Source organism: Rhinopithecus bieti, unplaced genomic scaffold, assembly GCF_001698545.2.
Source record: "Rhinopithecus bieti isolate Rb0 unplaced genomic scaffold, ASM169854v2 scaffold_1234, whole genome shotgun sequence".
Lineage (NCBI taxonomy): Eukaryota > Metazoa > Chordata > Mammalia > Primates > Cercopithecidae > Rhinopithecus > Rhinopithecus bieti.
The window spans coordinates 329,409-348,469 of record NW_016803318.1 but is presented as its reverse complement, the minus strand read 5'-3'; the positions used below and the strand labels follow the sequence as shown (position 1 = coordinate 348,469).

Genomic DNA, 19,061 nt, shown 5'->3' with positions numbered 1-19,061 from the left:
CTGCACTCCAGCCTTGGTGACAGTAAGATCCTGTCTCAAATTAAAATAAATAAATAAATAAATTAATTAATTAAAAAAAGAAAAAAAATGGGTGGGAAGTTAAGGTCAGTCATTCATCCTCCCCCCCAACCACATCAGGACCATTTTGGTGCCCCTACTCGTTGCCTCCCCTGCTCACCACCACCCTCACTCAAGCCTTCTTGACAGCTCCCTGCCCTTCTTCCCTTTCAGCCTGGAGCAGCTGTATTCTCTGTCCTACTTCTAACCAAAACCTACTCTCAGGAGAAGACTTGGTACCTTTCTTTATACTTGAGAGGACATTCTGTCCTTTTATCTTCTAGTTATTCTATCGTCAGTCCTTTCCTTATTATGAATTAGCAAATGCAAAATCTTTGTTCCCCAGGGGAAAGAAAAGAATTTTAAGAGGTGGTTTTCTCAGCCCCTCAGCACCCTAGTCTATTTCTAACACCAAAAGACAAAACAAGGGAGAGGAAAGAAGGAGATGGAGGACCAGCTGCAGGAGAGAAAGGAGAAAAAAATCCACAGTGGGGGTGGAGAAAGATCTCTGAGTGCTTAACGACCCATCCTGTGGTTTTCAAAGACTGAATATAACAGCTATGAAAGTGTGAGCAATGACGAAACTGGAGAGATGGGGTTTTAACAAGATGCAAGAACAATCTGAGGACTGAGAGCCATTTCACCGTGAGCCCCCAGCCTGAGAGCAAGAAAGAAGAACTTCTGTCTTGAGGTAAAAAGATCTGTTGGGGACCTGGGGTCCGGGTGGAGGGACGGGATGGTTGACAGAACTGCTCAGGCAAGCACAGGCTTCCCATGAGGTCCCTGAGAAACCTGCCTTTTGGAGGGAAATGTCCTCTGTCCTCTGGACCCTGGGGAGAAGGTTATTTCTGCCTGCCAGACCAGCATGCTCGCTCTTCTTCCATGGCCATTCAGGGATCCTGGCCCCATTCTGACATTCCTCAAATGGAGGAATTCCTCAAATTACCAGAGGAAAGTTACCAAAGTTTAGATCAGCGTTCTGCTGGAGTTCTTCAAGGCCTGGGCTGAGACAAGCCGGAGGCGCCACGGGGCTTGGAGCTGGCGCTGTGAAGCACCTCTAGGGGAAGTTCACGTCCTAGGTGGTTCACGTCGTGGACCTCTGGGAGGTCCATGAATAGATTCATTCATGGGATTTGTGAATTTTGGGGAAAAATACATCTTTATTTTCACTAATCTTTAATTGAAAGTTAGCACTTGCTTCAGTTATGAATATAGACAATGAACCACAATAGAATTTGCCATCAATAGAAAACACAAATATTTTCAAATCTCATTACAGTTGTTATAGATTTCTCCAAATGACATTAACGCTCAGCACTACTACAGAATTACAACAGTTATTAGGCTGATGCCAGATCTAAAGAAGCATGTGTACTGCTCTATCACACATTCTTCTCATGCTTTGACAACTGTCTTGTCATCATTTGTTCCCTTTATTATCCCATGTATCTTATTAATTTTTAAATGTTATTCTGAGGAGGGACTCCATATGCCTTCCCAGACCACCAAAGAGGTCCATGGCCCTTTTACCTCAGGCGCCTGCTTTGGTGTGTTGAGCAGGAAGCCCGAAATCTCAGACAAGAGCTTCAAGGGCCCCCCAGCCCAAACGTCTGTTTACTAACAAGTCTGGTTCTACTTTAAGGCAGTTGGGGTTGTGGAGATAGAAAAAGAAGCCCCTTCACAGCAGCAAACGAGATCTTTCTGGGCATCTTTTTCAGTGTTGTGGGAGATCCGTATTCAGAGGTATTTGTGGAGCTCAGAGCTGACCTTCCAGCTCCTCCAAGAAGTTAGATCTGGGCTCCGGTGACAGAGGAAATGGAGTCTCTTTCTTGCCATCTTGTCCCCACCCTTCCCAGAAAACCTCTGGCAAAGCTTTATGTGTCATCTAACCGTCACCACATTCCTATGAGGGAGCTTTAAACACAAGAGGAATGTGAGACTGAGCGAGGTCCAGCAATGTGCCACAGGTCACACAAAGCTTGAATTTGAACCCAGGAGCCTAGGAGACTCCAGGACCACCTCCGAAGGTGCGGGAGGGGAGAGTTTCCCGCAGTCTGTGAGCTGTTGCCTGAGAGAGGCCCCGGGCTCTGGGGCCACGAGCACAGCTCGGGAGCCCTGGGGAAGATCAAAGGTGAGGATGCCAACTGCACGGGCACCCTCCCCCCTGGGGCTCACAACGTTTTAAGAGGGGAGACCCGCCCCTGGCGTGTAGTGGGCCCGGAAAACTCCCAGACTTTTCACGACCACCTGCTCTCCCCCTATTGAGGGCCAGGTGCCGCTCTAGTACATGCTGCGTCCCCAGGACCCACCAGGCCCAACTTTGCACCCCTTCAACTCCCCTCCTAGTTTAGGCTTTCCCTGTCTAGCCCCCATGCTCGCTGGATGGGTCCATGGCTGGAGTGACCAACGCAGGGCAGGTTGGGGTCACTCGGCTTTGGCTGGAAGGCAGCGCCCTCTAGCGGCCAGAGTGCGGAATCAGCGCCGCCGGCTCCGCGCTGCGCGACCTGCATCACACCAGATGCTCCCCTCCCGGGCACCAAGGTCACTTCCCAGAGCATCCTTGCCCAGACCCCGCCTCCCCCCAGCGCTGGTGAGTGGCCCACAACAGACTTACACGCTCGTCTTCAACTCAGCCCTAGGCACTGCGAAGCCTGGCCACTCCAGCGGAGTGACCGGCTGCATCAGCCCCTCCGAACCTGTCTGCCTGTCCTCTGTCTCCTTGGAAGCGGTCCCTACCCTGCGCCCCTCCCATCCCGCTGCACCAGTCCCTTAGGAAACACGCATAGAGAAGGGACACGACCTTGTCAACATTCCATGGCTACGTAGTGCGGAGCCAGGACTGGAAGGAAGCCCGATCTCCTCAGCCCATTCCCCACCTTAATTCACCCACCGTACTCTTCAGGCACCAGCTCCCCAAAGCCCACAAACATCTACGAAGGCCTAACTCCATTGCCATCTTGCAGCCTTTCCACATCGCTCATCCAGAATTTCTCCTTTCCTGCCCCTTGACACTTTATAACCTTATTACTGTTCTTAGTACAGTCGTTCTTGTTTACAGCTGTTCGTGAATGGATGAGTGGCTGTGAGGAGAGGGACAAAGAGGACTCCAAGAGAAAGACTCTCGTAACTTGGGTTAGAATCCTGCTCCCCAACTTAGGAGCTATGATTTTAAGCACGTCGCAAGGCTTCTCCAAGCCTCTACATGCTTCGTGCAAATAATAAATTTTAAAAAATAATAATGGCTTAGTGTTTTATAAGGACTAAACACAGTCTTGTAGGTAGATGTGCCTGGAACACTGTCCATTGATTCCAATATACGAAAGCATAAAAATAAGCATAGCTATCATTTATTGAACCCTTAGTCTCTGCCAGGCATTATGCTAAGTAGTTTACACAGGTTACCTCATTTGACCCTCACAACCCTAGGAAGAAAATATTTTGTCACCATTTTATAGGTCAGTCAACTCATTTTCAGAGAGGTTAAGAAACTTGCCCAATATTACACAGAGAGTAAGTGTCAAAGCCAGATCTCAAACATGCTGGTCTGACTCTAGAGACCACTGAACCACTAAAACGTCTTTGCCTCTGCTGTGTTAGTGATCTCTCTGTGCCCCATGGTGCCTGACACATTATATATGCTCCGTGTTTCTGAAATATGTCTATTTATTAAAGGCTGAGCATACTGCCTGGCCCAGGAGCCTAAGAAACTTGACCAAGTCATGCAACTATTAAGTTTTGGGACCAGGATTTGAACACAAACACACTGGCTCTAGAGTCTAGGCTTTTTAACCATAATTCTGGGCTGAATCAATAATTGCAATCCTTCTTTATCTTCCTCTTTGAATCAAATGATGCTTTGTCACTAAATATTCCATGTTTCAAGAGTCACCAGGACATTCTGGTATAGCATGAAGGTATTTTAACACAGGAGAGGGAGCAAGAAGAGGTCAAGGCTAGGGGAAAGGACATTGAGGCCATACCATGAGCCGCTGCTGGGATGTTTTATCAGGATTTTTTATTAGGATTGTGACAAATGTACAGATAAGTACAGACAAAATTAACGATCGTCTCTACTTAGATTTTCTTTTATGTTTCTTAATAGTACTGTATAGTTTTTAATCCTATAAGTCCTATTCGAATGTTGTTACATTTTTCTGGACATTTCATGGGTTTTTTTGGTTGCTATAATGAATGGAACTTTTTCTTCTACCATACTTTCTAATAATTATATCTAGAAAAATTTAATTTTATACAAATTATAATTACATAACATTCTATTTTGTGGATCTGCAATAATTTATTCAACCATTCTTACTAGTGGGTCTTCACCTGTTTCCTTTTTTTGTGGGGGCGGGATGGCGACGAAGTTTTGCTCTGTTGCCCAGGCTGGAATGCAGTAGTGTGATCTTGGCTACTGCCATCTCCGCCTCCCAGGTTCAAGCAATTATCCTGCCTCAGCCTCCTGAGTAGCTGGGATCACAGGCACCTGCCATGATGCCCAGCTAATTTTTGCATTTTCAGTAGAGCCAGGTTTCATGTGGGCCAGGCTGGTCTCGAACTCCTGACCTCAGGTGATCCGCGTGCCTCAGTCTCCCAAAGTGCTGGTATTACAGGTGTGAGGTACCACACCTGGCCTTCAGCTGTTTCTATTTTTTTGGTATTATAAACAATGCTGCAGTGAATATCCTTGTACATATATACTAGCACACTCATGCTTTTATTTCTGTAAGCTATAGCCTAAGGGACAGGGTATGTGCATTTGAAATGTTCCCCCAAAGCTCCATAACAATGTATAGTTCTACCTAGAGTGAATGATTGCACCTATTTCTTCTTACCCTTACCAAAATTTGATTTATCAATCTTTTAAATTTTTGTTCATTTAACAGGTGGTAATTCTGAAATTCTGAACTCTGAATTTTAATTTGTAATTCCTTGAATACTTGTAAAACCAAAAAACTTTTATTCTATTTCCTCTTTTGTGAACTGCCTATTCAGATACTCTATCTTTTATTGTTTTAATAATTCTTAATTAAGTTTCTTGGGTTTTCCAGATGTAAGTTATATCACATATAAATAGTAATAAATTTGCCTTAAGACTTCCAATATTTATACCCTTTGCTTTATTTTCTTGTCTAAATGTAATGGCAAACACTTCCAGAACAATGTAAAATAACAGAAATAATAGGAAGCATCTCTGCCTTAAATTATCCTATATTTTACCATTAAATATGATGCTGAAATTTTATCTGAGATATACATTTCTCCATTATATTGAATAGTATTCATCCATTACCATTTTACTTAGGATTTTAGTGGGAATTAATGTAAGACTTTATCAGAAGGTAATATTGACTTTCTTTTTTGATGCAGTAGTATGTTAATTAATAATTTCCTAATATTAAATCATCCAAGAATTTCTAAAAACGAAACCTCATTCCATTTGTCATGGTGTGTTATATTTTAATATCTTGTAGGACTGGTTAATTTTTGTGTGTGTGTAATTTTTGTTCTTGGTTTTCTTGAGACAGGGTCTCACTGTCAACCAGGCCAGAGTGCAGTGAAGATCATACCTCACTGCATCCGTGAACTCCTGGGCTCCTCCCACCTCAGCCTCTTGAGAAGCTGGGACTACAGGTACGCACCACCACACCTGGCTAATTTTTGTATTTTTTGTAAGACAGGGTCTCACCTTGTTGCCCAGGCTGGTCTCAAATTCCTGGGCTCAAGCGATCCTCCCACTTCAGCCTCCCAAAGTGTTGGGATTATAGGCATGAGCCACCACACCTGGGCCTTTCCATTTTTAAAAATTTAAATAAAATATTATAAAACAGAATACAGTGGCATATGAAAAGAATAACATACTAGGCTGGGTGTGGTGGTTCACGCCTGTAATCCCAGCACATTGAGAGGCCAAGGTGGGTGGATCACGAGGTCGGGAGTTCAAGATCACCCTGGACAAGATGGTGAAACCCCGCCTGTACCAAAAATACAAAAATTAGGCGAGTGCAGTGGCAGGTGCCTGTAATCCCAGGTACTCGGGAGGCTGAGGCAGGAGAATCGCTTGAACCTGGGAGGTGGAGGTTGCAGTAAGCCAAGATCGTGCCATTGCACTCCAGCCTGGGCGACTGAGTGAGACTCTGTCTCAAAAGAAAACAACAACATACTATGACCAAATGGTTTCAGTTTTTGTTTGTTTGTCTGGGACTGCAAAGATGTATCAATTTTAGGAAATCTTTTAATGTAGATCACCATCTTAATATATCTTAAAGAAAAATAATATCATTTTAGTTGATATTTAAAGGCAATTAATAAAACATTCACATCCATCCTTGACATTTTTAAACTCTTAATAAAATAGAAATAAATGTATATTCCTTAACATAATGAAATACATCTCATTCTCAAAGCTACTATAATACTTAAAAGGAAACATTTAAGCATCCCCACTAAACTTAGAAAAAAGACACAGATTCATTATTACCATTATTATTTAATATTTTCCTGGAGACATTAACCAACACAATTAGAAGAAAGAAATCAGAGATATAAAACAGAAAAAGAAGTAATTATCATTATTTACACATAATATGATTGCATGACTGGAAAATCCAAGAGAATCAACTGAAAAATGATAGAATTAAGGGAGGGGAGCTGGATATGAAATTAATATCTATTAAAAAAAATAGCCTTTCATATATGAACAACAATGAAAAATTAAAAGATATAATGAATGATATAAGGAGACTGAAAAAATAAGTTAAAAGATACAATGAGTGGAAACAACCTCCATTGAGAGGACGTGGAGAAATAGGAATGCTTTTACACTGTTGATGGGAGTGTAAATTAGTTCACCCATTGTGGAAGACAGTGTGGGGATTCCTCAAGGATCTAGAACTAGAAATACCATTTGACCCAGCAATCTCATTACTGGCCATATACCCAAAGGATTATAAATCATTCTATGATAAAGATGCACACGTATGTTTATTGCAGTACACAATAGCAAAGACTGGGAACCAACCCAAATGTCCATCAATGATAGATTGGATTAAGAAAATGTGGCACATATACACCATGGAATACTATGCAGCCATAAAAAAGGATGAGTTAATGTCCTTTGCAAGGACATAGATGAAGCTGGAAACCATCATTCTAAGCAAACTTCACAAGGACAGAAAACCAAACACTGCATATTCTCACTCATGAATGGGAATTGAACAATGAGAACACATGGACACAGGGCAGGGAACATCACACACCGGGGCCAGTTGGGGGGTGAGGGCTGGGGGAGGGATAGCATTAGGAGAAATACCTAATGTAAATGACAAGTTGATAGGTGCAGCAAACCAACATGGCACATTTATACCTAAGTAACAAACCTGCACAAGGTGCACATGTACCCTAGAACTTAAAGTATATTAAAAAAAAAAAAAAGATATAATGGGTAAAAGATGACATTTTCAATAGTGAAAAAGAATATGAATTACTCAAGAAACAAACTTAGCTAAGAAATGGACAAGGACTTTATGAAGAAAACTTCTATACATACCTGAGACATATATATTTGAAAAATGAATATCACATTCTCAGATCAAAAGAATCAATGTCACAACAAATTCAGTTCTCCCTAAGTTAAAATATAAATTGAACATATCCCAATTTTAAAATACCAATAGGATTTTTTCTTGGTGGTACACACAGTAGGAAGGGCAAGACTAGGCAAGCCGATTATAAAAATCAGAAAAATAAATTTATAGAAAAATTCTTGTTTTTCCCTTTTGAATTTTAAATGCTGTGAATGTAATTACCTATTCAAAAGTTATAAACTACAAAACTTTATATTTTTAAAACATATATACACAGAGAGGATTTTTTAAAATAAAAATACATTTAGTTTATATACATAATTGCAATTTGCCCTTTTTGACCTAATGATATATCATGAATATCCCTCCAGGCCCATATTTATAGAAGTATCTCATTCTTTTAATATATATAATATTTTATTGCATAGATTAATTGAAACTTATTAAACCACTTCCCTATTGATGAAATTCAGGTGTTCGTTTTCTTCAGTTTGTTTATTTTGAAACGGGTAATTTTTCTCAGCCAGGATTAGAAGGCATAAAAAAGTAAAACATAAAAATGTTGAAAGAAAATGATAGCCTCAATTGGAGGGAAACTTTCCTAAACAATGCAGGAAACCCAGACAACTTAAAGGAAAATATGATTAGATATGTTGTATTTAATTACATACAATGTAAATTTTCCTTGTGAAAAAAAGCATCATAAACAAAGAGAAGAGACAAACAACAAATTGGGAGAAAGGATTTGCCTAAAGAAATGGCAGATGGGTTAATTATCTCTAATATAGAGAAAGTTCCTAAAAGTTGAGTTAAGAAATACAAAGAATATGAACACACAATTCATAGACAAGGGAATACTGATGACCAATAAGCATATGAAAAGATCCTCAACCTCACTAATCATGGAAATGCAACATAAAACAGATCTAATTTTTCATCTATCAGATTGGCAAACATTTTAAAGTACAGGTAATACCCAGAGCTGGCAAGGGCATAAGGAAATGTACACTATTAAGCATTCTTGGTGAACATCTGATTCTCAACAGTCTTTTTGGAGAGCAATCTGTTTATAGTAGAAAAAAGTTTTAATCCTCATATTCTTTGACCCAGCAATCCAATTTAACTTTTAAAAAAACATATATATATATGAGAAAACAGCCTTTAGTGTCTCCCTACGTCTCTCCCTCCCTCGCCCTCCCAGTATATCTCACTTGGTTTACCACCTCAATTCCCAGCCAGTTGGACTCTCATGCCCAAGCCCTCCTCTACCTCCATCATACTCTAGCCAATCAAAGCTAGTGCCTGGGATGGGGAGATGGTCTTGGAGCCCTGGAAGGCTTTGTCTAGTGGGTCCCCCTGTGCTTTCAGGAGACTGAAGCCAAGGATACCAGCAGAGCCAACATTTGCTTCAAGTTCCTGGGCCTGCTGACAGCGTGCAGGATGCTAATGGAAACCAGCAGAGGCTGCTGTGCCCTGGCCATCCTGCTGGCAATTGTGGACATCCAGTTTGGTGGTAAGGATAGGCCCTAGAGCAGAGACGGCCATGGGGAGGATCCTGGGCTTGTGGGAAGGGCTGGATCCCATGATTTTCTCTGATGGGGAAACCAAGGACTCACTCTTTTTTTTTGAGGGAGTCTCACTCTGTCACCCAGGCTGGAAATGGTGCGATCTCGGCTCACTGCAACCTCCGCCTCCTGGGTTCAAGCAATTCTCCTGGCTCAGATTCCTGAGTAGCTGGGACTACAGGCATATGCCACCACACTCGGCTAATTTTTGTATTTTTAGTAGAGACGGGGTTTCACCATATTGGTCAGGCTGGTCTCCAACTCCGGCCTGACCTCAGGTGATCCTCAGGAGCCCAGCTGACTGACTATTCTTGACATTAAGGAAAGGGTAAAAAATACAGTGTCTTTTTCTTTTTTTGTTAGAACTGATACTACTGCCTCTCTATCAGATATTCTGCCTCTGCCACGTGTTTCAAAGAGCCTGGTAATCTGTGCCTCAACCTAAGATTCCTTTAGGTTCCTATATACTATAAATTTATGAAATCCAGGTTTGAGATCCAGATACTGTAATCTTCATTAACTTCAGCAGCTAGTTTAACCACTTGTGCCTCAATTTGTGTATTTATAAAACAGGAACAGTAACACCTGTCTCTACAGCTATACTGAGGATTTGATATATAGAAAAGCACTCTAATAGAGATCCTATAGAAGTTCCAGCTGGAAAGTAGAAATAAAATATAAACCATTTTGGAGTTAATCAATGGCTGGGATTGCAAGTCTCCCTCAGATACGGGTCTTGTAAGACCCATATCTCTTACTCTTGTAAGAGAATTGCATTTAATATGTAGGGGGAAGCCTCCATCTCTGCCTCTTCACCATTTTCATGTGAGTGAATTTAGTTCACTGTGTATACCAAGAGGAGTCTTACAAGGAAAAGCAAGCCATAGGGGATCAAGCTGCCAAGGGAGTGGGGCTGGCAGCCTCAGCATCTGCCTGATGAGGTTTTAGCAGAGAGCTGGATGTAACCAAGGCTGGGGTTTTGCAAGGATCCATCATAGCGGGAGTAAAGCTAAGGGAGCTGAGGGTGGATATAAGGGAGAGATTATAGTAATGGACTATAAAATATAAACTACAGAAGGAAGCAAAGTTTGAGGATAGTGAGGGGTAGTACAAAGGTGGCAGGGCCAACGCACTGGAAAATTAGGTCAGAGACACCCATTGAGCCGAAACATCCTGGGTTAACCCAACTATTTTCTCCACTTCTGTATCCAGGTTATAGATTACTTACAGGGAAAATCATCCAGTCGGCAGATTGGCACCATCAGAGTCATGGTCTTTGGCTACCAATGGTCCCTCAATAATTAGTCTGTTTCTCCAGTCCATTCTCACTCCATTTCCACACAGTGGCTGTTTTTAATCATCTCTGGTATTTCTGTGGTCTCTCTCATCCTGTATTTCTTAGAAAAACTTTTACTCATCCTTCAAGTCTCAGCTCCAGCACTAAATTCACTGTGAAGTTTTCCTGATTCTTCAGACTCAGGAATCTCTAAGATTCCTCAGTTATAATAACTGTGGAATTAAATTGTAATTTTTTGCTAATCTGTTTTTACATTAGGCTTTAAACTCTGAGAGCGGCCAGGCACGGTGGTTCATGCCTGTAATCCCAGCAGTTTGGGAGGCAGAGGCAGGAAAGTCGCTTGATGCCTGGAGTTCAAGACCAGCCTGGACAACATAGTGAGAATCTGTCTCTACAACACAAAAAATTAGCCAGGCATAGTGGTGCATATCTGTAGTGTTAGCTATTCGGAAGGTGGAAGCAGGAGGATTGCCTGAGCCCAGGAGTTCAAAGGTGCAGTGAGTTATGATTATGCCACTGCACTCCAGCCTGGGTGACAGAGCAAGACCTTGTTTAAAAAAATGTTTTTTTAATTAAAAATCCCCGGTCATCTAATGGTTAGGAAAAAAAAGGTATGACAGTGGGCCTCATGTCCTAGTCATCATTGCCCCAGCAGGGCTTGGCAGGGTGAATACCTAAACATATTTGTTAAGTGGAGGAACAAATAAACCTATGAATGGAATGATGCTTTGAGCATATTATTTAGTCCCTTAATTTTCATTTTCCAGATGAATAAACTACTGCCCAAGGAGTTAGGTAACTTGCTTACAGTCACACAGCCATCGATAGAGCTGTAATTTGTATTTCCTGTCTGCCAGCACTGCTGCCAGGTTCTGCTTCAGTCCTTCCTTGAAGACTTCTGGTGATAAGGAGCAGTAATGGTGAAATTCAAAGAACACTACCTGACCTCTGGGTAATTCTTCCCTTTCCATTCCAGGATGCATTAACATCACCAGCTCAGCTTCCCAGGAAGGAACACGACTAAACTTAATCTGCACTGTGTGGCATAAGAAAGAAGAGGCTGAGGGGTTGGTAGTGTTTTTGTGCAAGGACAAGTCTGGAGACTGTTTTCCTGGGACCAGTTTAAAACAGCTGAGACTTAAAAGGGACCCTGGGATAGATGGTGTTGGTGAAATATCATCTCATTTAGTGTTCACCATAAGCCAAGTCACACCGTCACACAGTGGGACCTACCAGTGTTGTGCCACAAACCAGAAGTCAGGCATCCGCCTTCAGGGACATTTCGTCTCCCTTCTAGTCACAGGTGAGTCTCTAATACCCCTAATGCCACCAGGTGGGACACTAAGCAGGGTTGACAGCTGATGATGTAACCAGATGGTTCGGGTCCTGGATAGGCAATTTCCTTCTTCCTCAATCCTTTTCCAGCATTCCCATTGGCAGATGCTGCCTTTCTTCAACATGCACATACAAACATAAACTCATTTTTTCTTTAATTTAAAAACTCTTACTGGGGTGGCCATCGCATTTTTATTGACAGGGAGATGGTGACACAGGGGTTGAAGAGATTTCTCCAATGCTACTCACTGACCGGTGAAAGTAAAAACAGATAGAAATTAGGCCTCCTGGCCAGGCACGGTGGCTTACGCCTGTAATCCCAGCACTTTGGGAGGCTGAGGTGGGAGGATCACCTGAAGTTGGGAGTTCAAGACCAGCCTGGCCAATATGGAGACACCCCATCTCTACTAAAAATACAAAATTAGCCGGGTGTGGTGGTGCATGCCTGTAATCTCAGCTACTTGGGAGGCTGAGGCAGGAGAACCGCTTGAACATGGGAGGCAGAGGTTGCAGTTAGCTGAGATCGCACCATTGCACTCTAGCTTGGGCAACTAGAGTGAAACTCCGTCTCAAAAAAAAAAAAAGAAAAGAAAAAAATAAATAAATTAGGTCTCCTGATTCCCAATTCAGAACTCTCCCAGAAATGTGGCTATATTTCTAAATTCAGGCAAAGAGATTAGGTTTGAGATAATATGAGTATCTGTCTTAAGGAGCATTTAGTTGGAAGAAACAGAAACCCATTCAAGGTACCATAGATTAAAGGAGGAAAAAATAAAGCAAAAAGTACAGCTGGCCCTCATGAGCTCTAGCTCCTGGAATCAGAAACTAGAAAGGGGACAGGAAGCAAAACAGTTACCATTTCAAACTCTGAGGCGGCAACGCCTCTGGCTTCTGCACCTGTCTTTTTCACTCTGTGCATGCCCCTCCTGCTCCATTACTACTTTGGCATGTCCTAAATATGGCCACTCCAGCCCCAGCTTTATGTGGCTTCCTTCAGTCAAATTATGCCCAACAGAAAATGTCTGTGTTCCTATATTCCCAGACAACAGAGCAAGCCTCCACAATTCTGTGAAAAAAAAAAAAAAAGTTTACCTGGCTGGGCTCTGTGGCTCACACCTGTAATCCCAGCACTTAGGGAAGCCGAGGCAGGCGGATCACGAGGTCAGGAGTTTGAGAGCAGCCTGGCCAATATGGTGAAACCCCATCTCTACTAAAAATACAAAAAACAAAATTAGCCGAACATGGTGGCGCACGCCTGTAGTCCCAGCTACTTGGGAGGCTGAGGCAGAAGAATCGCTTGAACCCGGGAGTTGGAGGTTGCAGTGAATCGTGATTGTGCCACTGCACTCCAGCATGGGCGACAGAGCGAGACTCCGTTTGGGAGAGACCGCGGCGGCATCACGAGGTCAGGAGATCGACGACCATGCCTGGCTAACCACCGTGAAACCCCCGTCTTACTAAAAAAGAAATACAAAAATTAGCCGGCGCGAGTGGCGGCACCTGTAGTCCGCAGCCACTCGAGGCTGAAGAGCGACGAGCGAATGGCGTGAACCCCGGGAGGGCGGCAGCTTGCAGTGAGCTAGAGATCCGGCCACTCACTAGCAGCCTGCGGCGCGACAGAGCGAGACTCACCCGTCTCCAACAAAAAAAAAAAAAAAAAAAAAGTTTACCCTGAATTATATATTCAGCCAAACTATAAACCAAATATAAGGAAAGAAAAAAGATACTATCACAAGACACAACGACTCCAAAAAATTTGCCTTCCATGTGATCTTTTCAAAGAAGCTACCAGAGGATGTGCTTCAGTCAAACAAGAAAGTGAATCCATAAAGGAGATAAAATGAGATACAGGAAACAAGGAATCTAACAGGGAAAAGGAAATTCTAAGCTGGACACAGTGGCTCATGCCTGTAATCCCAGCACTTTTGGAGGCCAAGGTGGGAGGATCACTTGAGCCCAGGAGTTAGAGAAAAGCCTGGGCAACATAGGGAGACACCATCTCAAGTGGAAAAGAAAAAAAAAAAGGAAATTCTAAAATTAAAAAAGGGCAGTTAGTCCAGAAGAGAGCAAGAGAAAGAAGACTCTGGAAGGGAAATCTCTAGGAGGTAAAAATGGAATTGATAGATCATCTTTCTAAAGGCCCATTAAAGACTCGATAAAAGGATTAAAGAAATGGATATGGAAAACTCTGCCAGTAAAAAAATAAAATAAAATCAGGCTCTAGAAAAAACTACATTTTACAAAAGAAACACAGCACACAACTTGATTCTGCAAAAAATCCAAATTATGTAAACATGACTAATTTAAATAAAATTTGTGATACAATTATTTTTGCAAGAATGCAGACAAGGAAAATGGGTAAAAGTATAACCTTTATCTACTATAGCAGAAAGCCAATAGAAAATGTCTACATTTTATCACTAGGAAGCAGCAATATGAGCATATTATTTAGGAATATAAGACATCTCAAAGAGTTGGCAGTGGTTGTCTCAGACAATAAGCCTAGGAGGATAAAAGGGCACTGCTATTATTCTCTAAGAACTTACAACTACCTTACTTTTTTTTTTTTTTTGAGACGGACTCTCACTCTGTGGCCCAAGCTGGAGAGCAGTGGCACAATCTTGGCTCACTCCCAGGTTCAAGGGATTCTCCTGACTCAGCCTCCCAAATAGCTGGCACACGCCACCATCCTCGGCTAATTGTTTTGTATTTTTAGTTGAGACGGGGCTTTGCCATGTTGGCCAGGCTGGTCTCGAACTCCTGACCTCAGGTGATCTGTCCGCCTTAGCTTCCCAAAGTACTGGGATTACAGGTGTGAGACACCGTGCCTGGTCTATCTTACTTTTAAAGAAAAATAAGTATAAATTACCCACTTACCACCACCCTCCCCCCATGAAAAACTGGCCCAGAGCCTTTGAACAAATGTTTTTAATCACCTCCTCTGGTTCCTAGTTAATTCAAATGTTCAACTTGTTTAGTTTGATTGATTTTCTTCCTTGCTTCCTGGTGTCTTCCTGTCTGACCTAGCTATAGCATTCAGCACTTCTGACTATTCCCTCCTTCATCAAACTGTCATCTCTAGTGGTTTCTGTGACTGTACTCCAATGGTTCTCTACCAGCCTGGCTGTTCTTTTGTCTTCTCTACTTCCTCCTCCCACCTCTCAAACATGAGTATTCATTCCCCAAGACTCACTTCTCATCACTTCAACCTTGTCTCTTTACTCTCTCTCCCCAGTTCTCATCTATCCATGATTTAAACCAGTATCTCAATGCAATTGACCATCAAATCAACTTCTCCAGTTCGAACCTCTTTCCTAAGTTTTAATTAAACGTTTAAACTAACAACTGTACTCCTACCTCCTAGATGCCCCACCATTTCCTCAAACTCAGTATCAAAGCTATCCTCCTGAGACCCTGTTTCTGTTCATGACTGAAGTCACCTTTGGTTCCTCCTTTTTTCTTAACCCCCAATTCAGAGAGTTACTAAGTACTACTGTTTTCCGCACAGCAGTACTTTGTTATTCCTTTCCTTCCAAAGGTGTTTTTCAGGTCTTCATCACCTCACACTTAACATATTCCAACAGTCTCCTAACAAGTGAGTCCCCTGAGTTCAGCAACTGTACCCTACTCACCTTTATATCTCCCACACCTACCACAGGGCCTAGCACTGAGCTGTTGCCTAATAAATGGTCCAGCAACTCTAAATACTGTTTCTGCCTCCAATCCATTCTACATACTGCCACCAGCTTGTCTTTCCAAAATGCTAATTGGTACATGCCACACCACTCAAAGTTTTAATGGCTTCTCACTGTCTACGGGATAAAGTCTAAATTACTGTAGCCTAGCACTACAGACTCTATAGCATTTCATTATATTTATGTGAATACATTGCTTCAGTTAAACTGCACTAGCAGATACTCCTCTTTCATTCATCCAACAAATATGTATTGTGCATCCCACGCCCAGTGCTAAGCCTTGGAGAACAGACTGAGGTACAACACGGTCCTTGCTCCTTATAACCTAAAATTCCTGTTCTCCTAATACATTGTTTTGGTTGTGAAGATTCTCCCTAAGAAAGAATGCTTTTCTCATCTTCTCAGCATATTTAAGTATGAGAGTCAGCACATCTGGATGGTTCCCCAAATGTGGAAATTAGGTACATTTTGGAAAGTAAAACTGGTGGAGACAGGTAACAGATAATAAACAATGTCAGCTGAGTGGGGTGGCTCATGCCTGTAATCACAGCACTTTGGGAGGCTGAGGCAGGCGGATCACTTGAGATCAGAAATTTGAGACAAGCATGGCCGACATGGTGAAATCCCATCTCTACTAAAAACACAAAAATTAGCCGGGTGTGGTGGCACATGCCTGTAACCCCAGATACTTGGGAGGCTGAGGCAAGAGAATCACTTGAATCCAGGAGGCAGAGGTTTCTGTGAGCTGAGATTGTGCCACTCACTCCAGCCTGGGCGACAGAGCCAGACTCTGTCTCAAAAAAATAATAAAATAAAAAACAATGTCTGCCATTTACTTGCTGTGGACCAGGCATTGTGCTAAGTGACATTATATTATTTAATCTGCATGGTCTTTTGAGCTATTGTGCTGTGATAACTCAAGCTTGAAGATAATTTACGTTTATCCAACTAGTATATGACGGATAAAAATCCAGATCTAGGCCAGGTGCGGTGTCTCATGCCTGTAACCCCAGCACTTAGGGAGACCAAGGCAGGTGCATCACCTGAACCCAGGAGTTCGAGACCAGCCTGAGCAACATAGTGAAAACCTGTCTCTACAAAAAATACAAAAATTGGCTGGGTGTCGTGGCACATGCCTGTAGTCCCAGCTACTAGGGAAGCTGAGGTGGGAGGATCGATTGGGCTCGGGGCTTGAGGCTGCAGTGAGCCATGATCACGCCACTGCACTCTAGCCTGGATGACAGAGCAAGACCCTGTCTCAAAAAACAAAAACCAAAACAAACAAAAAAACCCCAGATCTATTCCAAAGGGCAAGATTTTAACTGATGCTAAATTGCTTGACCCACTCTAGAAAATGGTGCTATTTGGGGATACCCAAGTCCAAGGCAACTAAGCTGTTTCAGCTATCTCTGTGGCAAAACTTTAGAATTACTTTAAGGTCTATCTGCATCCCCAGTGTCTGACACACAGGAGATTCTATTTATGGCCGCTTAAGTACATCATCATTACCCACAATGTTAAAGATACTTATTTGGGCAACAAATTACAGCAGGAGGAATCCTTGGAGATCATAAAAGAGATGTTATGAGATGATGCAAAAGGAGGTACTGATTATTTCTGAAACCCTCCCCTGATCCGTGATTCTCTTTTGAACCAGAGACAGGGAACTACACAGTGACGGGACTGAAACAAAGACAACACCTTGAGTTCAGCCATAGTGAAGGCACTCTCAGTTCAGGCTTCCTACGAGAAAAGGTCTGGGTAATGCTGGTCACCAGCCTCGTGGTCCTTCAAGGTATGTCCAAAAGAGCCGTAAGCATCCCAAGCAATGAGGGTGCTATTGTATTTCTGCCATCTTGGTTATTCTCCAGGAGAAGGTTGGAAAGGAAGTCCAGAGGGAGAGGAAAATGTTACTCAAGCCCTGGTTATCCATAGGAAAGTTCAAACCAGTTTCACTGATCCAAAGGCACTGAGGAGGAAGACAGATAAATCAGACTTTCCAAAGGGTAGGAGGTAAGACTTATTAGGAAAGAAGGCCTGTGAGAGGCAAGTTAGTACAACCACCTCTACTCGCTGTGTGAACACAGGACTACAAGTTGAAGCAACAGATTTTTGACTATTAGAGGAACAAGAGACAGACTTGGTTTGGAGATGGTTTTTTGTTTTTTGTTTTTTTCAGATGGAGTCTCGCTCTGTCACCCAGGCTGGAGTGCAGTGGCACAGTCTCGGGTCACTACAAGCTCTGCCTCCCAGGTTCACGCCATTCTCCTGCCTCAGCCTCCCAAGCAGCTGGGACTACAGGCGCCCTCCACAGCGCCCGGCTAATTTTTTTGGCATTTTTTAGTAGAGATGGGGTTTTCACCATGGTCTCGATCTCCTGACCTCATGATCCGCCTGCCTCGGCCTCCCAAAGTGCTGGGATTACAGGCGTGAGCCACCGTGCCCGGCCTGGAGACGGGTTTTTGAACATTGCAGCTCCCCAGCAAAGGCTGATGGCCAGATTGAGTATATTAAACACATGTAGCCGAGTCTTCTGAAAACCATTTACCAATATGGATTGGCGTTTTCCCTATTAGATAATAAAAGTGAAACTTCCAATAATTTGTCATTGTTTTTGCATAATAAGCACCAGATTCAGGTTTTTGCCTGTCCTTGGCATTCTTTTTTTTTTTTTTTTTTTTTTTTTTTTTTTTTTTGAGACGGAGTCTCGCTCTGTCGTCCGGGCTGGAGTGCAGCGGCCAGATCTCGGCTCACTGCAAGCTCCGCCTCCCGGGTTTACGCCATTCTCCTGCCTCAGCCGCCCGCCACCTCGCCCGGCTAGTTTTTTGTATTTTTTAGTAGAGACGGGCTTTCACTGTGTTAGCCGGGATGGTCTCGATCTCCTGACCTCGTGATCTGCCCGTCTCGGCCTCCCAAAGTGCTGAGATTACAGGCTTGAGCCACCGCGCCCGGCCGTCCTTGGCATTCTTAACTCCATTTTATTTACGCATTCCTCAAATCAATACCACTGTTTTGAGTGGCATCAGAATGTAAGCTCTATATATGTAAGGACTTCGTCTTCTTTACCCCAACAAAAAGTCCCACACGTATAGCACGCTCTTAATAAATTTGTTAAAGAACCTGTATGATGAATCAGATGCTTTACACATGATGATTCTAACCTTACACAACCCTTGCAAGCAAACATCCGCTGGTTACTCATCAGGAAACAACACAAGGAAGTTAAATAGGGCCTGGTGCGGTGGCTCACACCTGTAATCCCAGCACGTTGGGAGACTGCGGCAGGCAGATCCCTTGAGCCTCGGAGTTTGAGGCCAGTCTGGCAACACGGCGAAACCCCATCTATACAAATAAATAAAAAATTTGTCACACGTGGTGGCACACACACCTGTAGTCCCAGGCTAAGGCATGAGGATCACCTGAGCCCAGGTTGGTTCAGGTTGCAGTAAGCCATGTTCATGCCACTGTACTCCAGCCTGGGTGCCAGACTGAGACACTTTCTCAAAAAAAAAAAAAAAAAAAAAAA

The 19,061-nt window shown here is 42.9% G+C and overlaps 1 protein-coding gene across 4 annotated transcripts in view; it reads left to right on the top strand.

Moving 5' to 3' along the window:
- The first annotated feature begins 312 nt into the window (after positions 1–312).
- CD160 (CD160 molecule) overlaps positions 313–19,061 on the top strand; it is a 25,526-nt gene continuing 6,777 nt past the window's right edge. For 2 of the 4 annotated variants that reach the window (XM_017875024.1, XM_017875031.1), the window contains exons 1-4: positions 5,586–5,691; positions 9,012–9,156; positions 11,482–11,808; positions 17,193–17,330. In XM_017875024.1, the coding sequence (XP_017730513.1) occupies positions 9,084–9,156; positions 11,482–11,808; positions 17,193–17,330 (538 nt within the window). In that variant the 5' untranslated portion in view covers positions 5,586–5,691; positions 9,012–9,083. Of the gene's footprint in view, positions 749–5,585; positions 5,692–9,011; positions 9,157–11,481; positions 11,809–17,192; positions 17,331–19,061 lie in introns of those variants that run through there. The other 2 variants (XM_017875021.1, XM_017875028.1) reach the window with 2 other exon arrangements.